At 35.7% G+C, this 10,890-nt stretch overlaps 1 protein-coding gene and 1 long non-coding RNA gene across 3 annotated transcripts; one reads left to right on the top strand and one right to left on the bottom strand.

Annotated features, from left to right (window-relative positions):
* Positions 1–698: 698 nt before the first annotated feature.
* On the top strand, positions 699–6,535 carry LOC121984581. Of its 2 annotated transcripts, XR_006112951.1 has the most exons (5): positions 699–906; positions 1,717–1,750; positions 2,471–2,583; positions 4,519–4,633; positions 6,028–6,535. It is a non-coding gene; the product is annotated as an uncharacterized LOC121984581 (long non-coding RNA). The 2 variants fall into 2 exon arrangements; XR_006112950.1 differs by lacking the exons at positions 4,519–4,633; positions 6,028–6,535 and having other exon boundaries at positions 2,471–2,677.
* LOC121984580 (polyadenylate-binding protein RBP47-like) lies at positions 3,017–10,394 on the bottom strand. The gene is made up of 6 exons (XM_042537579.1): positions 9,996–10,394; positions 6,543–6,996; positions 4,009–4,076; positions 3,800–3,930; positions 3,605–3,701; positions 3,017–3,479 (listed from the first exon to the last, which is right to left on the bottom strand). The coding sequence occupies exons 1-6, from the start codon at positions 10,311–10,313 to the stop codon at positions 3,315–3,317; spliced, it is 1,233 nt and encodes a 410-aa protein (XP_042393513.1). The 5' UTR covers positions 10,314–10,394; the 3' UTR covers positions 3,017–3,314.
* Positions 10,395–10,890: the final 496 nt, after the last annotated feature.

The raw sequence follows: 10,890 nt of genomic DNA on the forward strand, positions 1-10,890 counted from the left end.
TCAAAATTTATTGAAATAATCACTTATATAATTACCAATTATGTCAACTTGTAGGGTACTAATTAACCTAAATAAGCTATGTTACAGTAGTTATAATTCAATTATGAATTGTAACAATTATCACATAGATACTTCCACTCTGATCAACACTAATAAATTATATTATAATAATTATAATTTATAATTGCTATAATATGAATATTTTTTTTTTTTTATCAAAACTAATCAATATTATATTATGGTAATATTTCGAACTCTAACTATTACTAATAATACTATGTGTAACAATTATAATTCATAGCTCTTGTGACATGATCATTTCTTTTTCTATCAACAATGAAAAACTTTGGTCAATATATGTCAACATGATCATATTATAATAATTACAAATCATAACTATCCTAATATAGAAAATAATAATAATGAGTATATTATAGTTATTACAACTATATAGTTGCAGTTGTTGTAATTGTGTAATTCTAAGGACATCGGTATTGATTTGACTTAATATATGTCACATCTCGATAAAAGATATATAATGGTGTAAAAACTAAAATTAATTTCGGAAAGTAAAACGTGAAGGCATGTCATTTAATTTTATTTTTTGCCTTTTGTTTTGTACCTATAAAATTTCTCATGTATATATTAATTTAAATGAATAAACAAAATAAATAAATAAATATGAGAAAGCAAAAAGAGTAACGATACTTTCAGGCTCCCGCTCTTCCTCGAGCCTCCTCGGCGATCTCCGCCGCCCCTTTCGCCGGCCTACTTCGGCGGCGCTTAAGCTTGCACGCCTCACTCAGATTATCGGGGTCACTCTATTTTTCTGAGCCTCGTCTCTCTCTAGCCGCCACCGGCTGCAGATCTGGCCACGCCGCTCCGACACTTCCGTTTCTCCCTTGGGTAAACCACATTTCCCCTTTGTTGGATCTGGGATTCGAAGATGTGTAAAATGATTTTTGGAAAAGATTTTTTGTGGCGTTTTCTCTCTTCTTCGGCCTCTGCTATTCTTTGTTAGTCTCGCTCTCTCTCTCTCTCTATCTCGGGTCCCGCCGATCTTCCACCTAAAACCCTAATCCTCCGCCCTAAATCGGTTGCGGCTTTCGAGTTCTGTCCGAAGCACCAGCTGGTCTCCCAGAGGATGCTTCCACTCTCCCGGCCTCCCAAGCACACGGGACTTCCATTAATCGCGGATTTCATTTACACCAGCCTCAAGAGCTTAGTTTATTTGCCATCGAGATTCGTTATAGTAGTTGCTTCCTCCTATCTATCTATCTATCTATCTATCTAAAAAAGTGTTTGATGATCCTAAAGACCTCACCTTGGACATTCAAGATCATGTATGACTTGGAGAAGACATTCTAAACACTCACTGAGGGTTATTTAGATCCCAATTGACTAAGTGTTTGATGATTTTCAATTGTCAACGCAGTCAATTGAAAACTGAGTGTTGGGTGAACAGAAAGCAACTTGATGTGACCCCAATTTACTATATTTTGATACTTCTATCTGTACTCTATTCAATCCTCAGTCAACTTGGTGCGACCTCAACTGACTATATTTCCTCAAACACTTTCACAAAAATGCTTGATGTTTAGAACATTGTCTATTTTTCATAATTGGTCTTGGATGTCCAATGTAAAGAGCAACTACTTTATGAACAAAAGTGTTTGATGGCTAATGATGTGTTTAACCTCGTTCAAATTGTTGTAGGACGTGAAGAGGCAAATTTTGTGCTGCAAAAAAGGTAATTCAGTAGACAAACATCCTAATTAGCCATCAAAGAGGAATAATTATGGCATTTTAAATACTGAAAATTTGTATTACATAGAGTTATTCAGACTCATGCCACATGATCATGGGCATAAAGTTTCCATTCGAGTTATGCAAAATTTTTACTTTGGTAAATTGAAGTGTCCAGCCTTTGCATATGTTTGTTGTCGCGAGTATCAAGTCAGTTTATTGGTGGGGTGGCAAAGGTAGAAATAGTTGGATATTGCATCATCTCTCACCTATTAACCTTCTCGTTAATGTTTAATGTACTACTTCCATGGATAGTTGTTACATTCATCCACTCATCTTGAGTTTTTTGAGCTAAGAAAGCTAGTACTACTTTCAAAGAACCTTTTTGGATCTATGGTTGTTATCTTGAGCATGTAAGCTAGTACTACCTTCAAATTTGAATTTTACGAGCTAATATTGTGAAAGTACATTTCTAGTTTGAGTCTAGATCTGAAAATTTGTTGTTTTAACTTCCTTGCAACCTCTAAATACTAAAGATATCCAGTGTTGAGCAAACAGATTTGGAGGAATTATTGATAACCCTGTTTATGAGTTTATGTCCAGTTTATTGGAGCAAACACATCAAGTCAATTTATGAGTTTGAGTCCCCATCTTGAACATTCTAACCCTGTTTACATTCTCAACCCTTGATTGTATCGTTAAACTAATCCTAAGATTGTTGTAGGATTCCTGAAGTCATTGCATCACCTATCACTGGTGGTCATACCAAGTGCCTTGAGTGGACTAGGGACAGCACTAGGGAGAACTTAGAAGTGATGGGAACCAGATTATGAGACGGTATGAAATAGCTTGGGTGCGACGAAGAGTAACTTTCCTTACATGTTCTCTTGCCACTCTTTGATTTATTGATTCAAATATTTGGTTGCTTCTGCATTTGGCTATTCGTTTGATGTTTGATCCAAAATTCTATTCCACTGAGATTTCTTGTCTATCAGACTGAACCAGCTAGGCTTTCATCTCTCGAGCTACCCAATTGGGTCAATTGGTTCGGTTCAGGAAGCACCAAAAATCGAAAGTTCTGAAACTTCCTGGTGTTTTATATCATTTAAATTCTAAATTCTGAATAAAATAAAACATAAATAGCTTAAAATACTCTACCAAGAAAAAAAACAGCATAAACAATTTCTGCAAATATTTAATACCAGAAGCATTAACAGAAAAAACTTGTGTTCTCTAATCTATGAGCAATCAATTGGTCCATTGCATGCAATGATGAAGTAATTATGGACTCCATGTATAAAATATTTGGTAATTACTTTGTTTCAGGAACAATGTTTCCTTAAACTAGCAAACTATCTATTAATCTATTGGCATACACTTCCACACAAACAGATGTCTAATTTAGTTATGACCAGTGACAAAATCTTTGCGAGAATCTTCAGTTCAAACTCTTTTTAAGTGCATAAGTTTACACGACACACAATAGGGTTCTTCTGACTAACTCACCAATTACTGATCACAGCTACAACTGTGCTTTGCCTTTGAAGAATCAGCAAGAAGTATTCTTCTCAGTTCACTTGCTGTTGGTTTCCATAAAATGCATAAGCGCCATACGGCACAGCATACATGGAGGGGTAATGAGCAGGTATGCTGTATCCATCGTACGTCTGCCCCCCATACGTCTGTCCCCCGTAGTAGGCTCCACTCCACCTCCTGCCCCGTTCAACTCTCGACTGTAAAAGTAACAGAGAAGGAATCAAGAGATTAGATGGTTTGGGCTTGAAATAACTACACATTTGGATGGAAAAATGACGGTATTATTAACTACTTGATTTAGAGTGTGGAGTCAAAAGGTTACCTGTTTATTAGCAGGGTTGCGACCCCATGATAGACGAACTGTTTGCTTGCCGATAGTTGTACCATTTAATTGTTGCATTGCTTCTTCAGCATTGTTTCTGCACGGGTTCGAGAAAGTGAACTCAGATAATAACAACGTATGTTGAGCTTCTTGCTCTATGTTTGCAATGTTCAGAACTAAATCAGTGATACGCACCTGTGGACAAAAAGAACAAAACCACATTGTTTTCCCAGAGGAATTTTAACAGAAGCGATTTCACCATACTGAGAAAAAGCTTCTTTCAAATCATCTTCACTGACATCTGGATCCAGCCCTCCAACAAATACCTTCACCAAGACAACAAAATGTAAAATCAAAATGCAAAAACAATGCACATATGTGTTGTGTAGTGAAAATCTTCTTACTGTTGTATTCGCTGAATCTACATCTGATTGGGACCCAGCTGAAGATACACCATTTGGTCCAAAACCACCTAAAGCATCCATGACTTGAGATTAAGATGGCTTTCACTTAAAAAATAATTAGGATGAAATATGAAACTAGAATCTGAAGGGGTTACTTGCAAAGTGAGCCCTTGTACAGAAAAAAAAATGTAAAATAAATGAGTGAAGATAAGATTAGTCTATTGATCTATAAATAAGTATTGAAGCTACAGAACGATCTGTTGATACAGTCCCAGATGACTGAGTTAGGATGAGTCAGTAATACACTCAACAGACACCTAGGTATGGACTCGGTGTCAATTTTTTTTTTTTCCTAAAACACAAGCGATCGTTTCGATCTAATTTCTGTTAAACATAAACAAACAATAACCTCAAGTCATTTAAAAAGGTTGCAATCTACAAGCATTTAGAATGGATGGAGACTTTTCCTTGTTCTTCATATAACCTTTTTCCATTGTTTTTTCCCTCTAGGTACACAAGCAAACAACAAATGATTAAACCAACTCAGCCATGATCACTTGTCTGAATGGATTTAATGAATCACTTTCATGCATTCTCTGATGTGGATTTAACAGCAAATAGAAAGGTAATCATTTCCAGACAATTTAATCAAATGGATGGTTTGATAACAAATTCGTAATATTAATGATGCAAGAATAATTAGGAGGTTTTTTAGTAGATCCTTGTAAGATTTTATTCTGATTAGTAATAGCACACTAGGTTAACATAGATTTTGCTTTGGGTGATCAGATTAGGTCATTCATTACAATGTTTTTAATATAAAAGGTCATTGTTAGGGCCTTGAAGAAAATCCCAATAGGTTTCGTGATATAACACGGAAAAACAAAAGGACAAAGAAAATAAACTTTTTAAAATTGAAAATGATTAGACAAGAGGAATTGAGGTTTCTTATCTATACACCTCATAACCTAATTTCAAAAAACTAGCTAATAAATTACTTATTCCCTAAAATTACTTATTCCCCTAAAGTAAGACTTCAATAAACTGAAGATGATTAAACAAGAGAGATTGGAATCAACCTATTCCTTAAAATGTCTCAATCCCCTAGAACAAGATTGAAATGTACCTAGTATATTATGACTGATCAAAATAAAAACTTTAAATATCTATAAAAGTAAAACTTCTATAATTAATCGTATGTCTCACAAGAGGAAATAATTATGGAACAAACCTAAATCATAAACAACTAAAAATATCTTTGAAGGCACCAAGAATGAACTAAACTTGGCAATACAAATTTATTCCTAAATTTTGGTAATAAATAACATACTTCCTAAGACCTTGGCAATAACATAATCTATTCCCTATTTAATTTATTCTCCTACATCAAGATCTAAATTTACTAATTTATTACAAATAATCAAAACAAAATAGTAAAAATTCTGAAAAACTTAAATTTTAAAGCATTCCAATTGTTCTTGCCTCTGGGATGTTGATTAAGAAATTAATACAGAGATGAGCATCTAATAATGCATAGAATGACTGAAAATTTATCATGATAGTATGGACATATATTCAAAAAAGACCATGGATTTTAAGACAGGTTTTGTCAATTAATATAACAAAAAAATTTAATTGATTGAAATATTATTAGTGATACGGACTTATAGTTCAACGGAAATGTAGGATTCATATAGCCAACTCCTAATAGTTGGGGCTTGATGATGACGATGGAATTTTACAATTTACATATCTGAAAGTGGTTATTTGCTTACAGATTGTGAGATAAGAAGATTAAAATGGCTGCAGACATTTATTTATCTTGTATCATACTTCTGTGACTGAATTAGAAAATTTACCCACAACTAGGAATTCGTTTAACCTTGAAATGTTCTACACCACTGAATAACATGTCAAATTCATTTAAGATCATGTTTTAGGTGTCTGTATGCATTCAGTTCAGCAGAAGCATAGGTTGTTTGAGAGGTTGTTACATTATGCTGATTACAGAACTCGCAGGTATATGGATCAAATCCTCACTAAGCCATTTGGCAGTAACATCATCTATCACACTATGGCATAAGGGATGAAGCCGTGAAGAGAAATGCTGTCTCTTCCATCCATTTGATGTTTCCTATTTACCTTTCCAGAAACTGGCTTGCGGTCTCTTACTATAATATTTTGAGAACTACCAGTTAAATCACTTTGTAACACAGAATTCAGAAAGCTGAAACATTTGATCTACAAGTGTAGCAAATAAATAAATCATACAAATTGAATTCAGTAGTAATTAAGAAAAAAGAAATAGTAACATTTTGGTAGAGCATAGTCCATAACTACTAAACATGTGATTGAAGACCTCACATGCAGTACACAAAAATACATAGCAGGTATATATGATTCAGCGTCTAACTACATTACTTAATGCTTAGAAAAGTAATTCAACAACAAACTAAGATCTAAAGTTCTGAACTATGTTTATTGAAGGAAAAAAGGAAACCTCAAATGAAGAATATTAGTTCAGTCACACATACCAGAAGATTTTCTAGGAGTAGCAAGGCCAACACGCATAGGTCTAGTTGAACAATAAACACCATTCATCTCAGTAATGGCAAGCTTTTTTTCATTCTCATCCCCAAATCTAACAAACCCATAACCTTTTGAACGCCCAGTATTGGCATCAATAACTACTTTTGCGCCTTTTACTGAGGAGTATTTTATAGAAAATGTTTCATACAGAAGTGTATCTGTAACATCAGAAGCTAAATCGCCTACAAAAATAGAGTGATCAGAAGCAAGATCTGAGCGCTTGTCACCCATGCTAAATGATGCCCAATTTAGCCGGAATGGCTGGTCTGTGTTTGGCATAAGATGACTGCTGAAATTCTGAAGTATATTTTCAGCAGTTGCATGTGAAAGAAACTCCACAAACCCGTAACCCTCTGATTGTCCAGTCTGCTTATTGCGAATAACTTTTATGGAGACAACCTGCACGACGTGTAACAACACAAAATGACTGAGTATAATCTGATTCACTATACATGCGGCATTAAGAAAAGATTCATTTTTGTTTAAATTTGGGTAGGTACATGTGTAACAACACAAAATAACACGAATATACTCTGATTCCCTATACATGTGAGTGTAAGAAGAAACAAAGATTGGAATAATGTATCTTCTTGTACTAGGGGAATAATAAGAAATTTCCATTTTCATTGACAATCCCTTGACAATTAACTAATGTCCACTCCACCAGAACTTGTCTGTTTACACAATCAGCAGCAAGAGGAGCTTAAGAAAATTGGGTATATTGAGATTCTAGATAACTATCATCAGTTCCCATATAGACCAGCTAATACAGATTAGGAAAGGCTGTACACCAACCTTGATTTAAATAAGATTAAATTCTTATTTCATGCAAGCTATTCAAAAAGGAAAAAAAAACACTTTTCCTAATTCCATTTGAGTGGACACCATCGACGGTGAGCCTTGACGCAACGGTAAAGTTGTTACTTTATCACCAAAAGGTCACGGGTTCGAATCCTGAAAACAACCTCTTGCAAAAAGTAGGATAAGACTGCGTTACAATGGATCCTTCCCCACGACCTTGCATAGCAGGAGTTTCGTGTACCGGGCTATCCTTATTTGAGTGGACACCAAGATTTAAAATTAGTTTTGCTGCAAATTTTGATCATACTAAAGAAATTACAGAATCCACTCAATTTGTGCTAATTAGCAACATATCATGCACACTAATTTTGTATTAGACTGCATTCATGTTATGTAAAACTCACTTCTTATCTAAAAGAAAAGAATAACACTCAAGTTAAGAGGCAATTCGCCAAGTTTCAACCATTATTACCTTGTGATATTTGTTGAAAAGGTTCCTGGCAATAGAATTTATTAACAAAACACAGATTGGGATTGAAAGTTAAATCATGCATAACTGAGTGGAAAACACTTACTGTGTTGTTTATATAAGATGGGAATATGATGAACGTACATAAGAAAAACAGATTTGTTAGCTTCAAAAACAGGCAAACTTGAAAAGACGGTTCTCTATCAAGGCACATATATTCCTTTACAGAAACCATGTTAAAAGAAGAATAGCATTTAAAAATTCTAGCCATTAGGTACAAAAGATAGGGACATAAGCAGTATCAATTTTCCAAAAAAAACCTCTTTCTCCTGAGTCCTGAATATGATTTCCAGACTTTAATCTTAGTACAATACATACCCTCAACCTGATTTAAACTACACAGCAAAATTAGAGGCAAAATGAGGACAATGCTATTGATAACAGTAGTTAACCCAGCAAGGATGAAACAAATAAATGATACGTTACCACTGCAATCATTATACAATAAGGCACTTTTGAAGAAAGTTGTTGGGACGAATGGGTAGTATCAAAGTCAAACTGTGGGAGACACAACTCAAGGAAGGCAAACAATTGAGAGGTTAGTAATTAACTGAAGCTGTCATAACCGTGCAGCCACTTATATGTTTGGAATCCATCTAGCAGTTAGCTTATCTTATCTGGTTTGGGCATGTGTTCAACTAGCATTACGTGGGTAACATTTGAATGCGGGGAGCAATCACCCTAAAGCATGCTTTTCATTCTGAAGATCCTATCGCAGTATGAATACTGAATCTTGGACTTGCAACTTGACTGTGAAAAACATAGTGGGATAGTTACTTTGACTAGGACCAAGGAAAAAGGCAAAGGAGAGGGTTCTGTCGTCACAAGAAGGAAACTCATGACTTCCATGTCTTACACCAGTGCCATTTGAGTAAAACAAGTAAGTTTGCTGCCAATGTCATATGTGATGAAAGGGAACCAAAGAGATGAGCACTTTAGATAGTTGTCCAGTGAAAGACTATAACTTATGAGAGGTATATCCGATCCAATTGAGTTAGATAACAAGATTCAAAATCTGAGAGAGTAGTGCCAACAAGCAGGCAAAGGCATACAACTGCACAATCAAGATTACATTGGAACTCTTCATAAAAAAAAAAAAGATTACATTGGAACTCAAATAACAAGCGAATGAACCATTCAATTTAAGGGAGCAAAATCAGGTGAGAAACCATTCTTTCTATTGTCTCACCAACAGATGTGGCAAATTGATGAGCTGGTGATATTTTCTTCCTGTTATTACAAAGGATCTCCCATCTAGTCAAGGTAATAAAACACACACGAGACCAAGAATAAATTCTCAAAGAAAGCAAGTCCTGTTGACAGTTCAGCTTATCCACTTTATTTGATAGTCATCATTGAATATGTAGAAGCTAATTAAGAAGTACTATTTTAAAATAAACCCACAATATTCTCACAATTATCACAGATGACAAAGCTCTAAAGTTGAAATTCTTAAATGTATAGCCAAAAAATATATATTTCACTATTCTTCTTATTGTTGCCTTCCAATCCCCTAATTACTGAATGTGCTGCATTGCAAAAAGAACTAGCAGGAACATTACCAATTGTAACATGTTTATGTTCAGTTTATCTTCTAGGTTCAACCTTAATCAGCTACCACTAGCTAAATTTGTTAGAGATGAATTCAGAGCACGGAATCCTACATCAATGGGCATTATGTTTTCAGGAATTAATATGACATATATGAAATTACATCAGATCCAATCCAAGGAAAGTAATGCAAAGGGCTATGATATCTGAATCTCAAAATTTACCTAATTGATATTTCTTGTTATCAAATCTAGCGATTGTTTGCTTAAAATTTAAGAGTTCTATAAAATTTGTAACAGAAATTACGAAACTGTCCAAATTCCATGCAAAAGCACTTATATTATTTTTCCTATACACCTGATGCATGGAAAGTAAGAATACCTTAACCAACTCTCGTAGGGGAATCGAACGGATCAGGAAGATCCAATCCGTCATAAACACATCCATTATTAATAAGTGACCTTTTCATCAAAAGAGAAGAACGACGCCATTAGAGGACGAAAGGATAAATCCTAACCTCGCCGGTGTGGCCGAAGCAGCTGTGGAGGTAGTTCTCGTCCATCCAGTACTGGAGGTCCCCCACCCAGATCGTCCGTTTCTCGTCATCCGCCACAGCTTCCCCACCTTGTTGGTAGCGGTTCGATTTCGAAGGAGGGAGAGGAGGAGTCGGGGTCTGGTGGTAGGGCACAAAAGCCTGGCCGTAGGGAGGCGGAGGAGGCGGCGCCATCATGGGATGCTGCATCACCATCGCCGGCGCCGGGTATCGAACCGGAGTCCAAGCCTGTGGAGGAGGTGTCGGTGTCCACCGTGGATCTACGCCACCTGCCGATTGCATCTTCGCCGCCGTTGCGCTAAGGTCGGCGAGCGAAGCTGAGCCGCAATGAGAGGGAGATTAAGCAAAGAGATCTCCCGGAAGGTGATGAGAAGGGCTTAAATAGGGAGGCGGCTCTGAGGCGAGGTATGATAATGGCCGTCCGATCAGAAGATATACATCACCAATGCCGTTGATTGTCGCACGTGACCCGGTCGGCGTTCAAGGGCCGCGGTTTTTGACCAGATCCGCGTCCGTAACGGACTGCAATAAATTGAGATAACAAACGTACCGGTTTAATATGTGGCGACAGCGCCAGCGGCTCGTTTTAATTATATAACGTGGTTGCCGGTTTAATTAGGTATTACCTCGAGCTCAAGCGTAACTCGAGTTTGAACTTGTCTTTGTAACAATTAATGATTATAAAATTTTGTACTTAATAAATATTAAAAAATAAAAAATATATTTATTTTTAAAACAAATAGAGGTTTATAAGGACTATAATTTATTTTATTTGTATAAATTAGTGATTTTAACTTTTAAATAACACTTTTAACTAAATTATGCGCAATTAAAAATTGACCATGTAAAAAATAGTAAT

Source organism: Zingiber officinale, chromosome 5B (assembly GCF_018446385.1).
Source record: "Zingiber officinale cultivar Zhangliang chromosome 5B, Zo_v1.1, whole genome shotgun sequence".
Classification (NCBI taxonomy): Eukaryota; Viridiplantae; Streptophyta; class Magnoliopsida; order Zingiberales; family Zingiberaceae; genus Zingiber; species Zingiber officinale.

Coding starts and splice junctions, on each gene's coding strand:
- LOC121984580 (XM_042537579.1), bottom strand. CDS start 10,313: ATGCAATCGGCAGGTGGCGTAGATCCACGGTGGACACCGACACCTCCT. Junction 4,077..6,542: donor TACTCCTAGAAAATCTTCTG/GTATGTGTGACT, acceptor TGGATGCTTTAG/GTGGTTTTGGACCAAATGGT. Junction 3,702..3,799: donor TTTGTTCTTTTTGTCCACAG/GTGCGTATCACT, acceptor GAACCCGTGCAG/AAACAATGCTGAAGAAGCAA.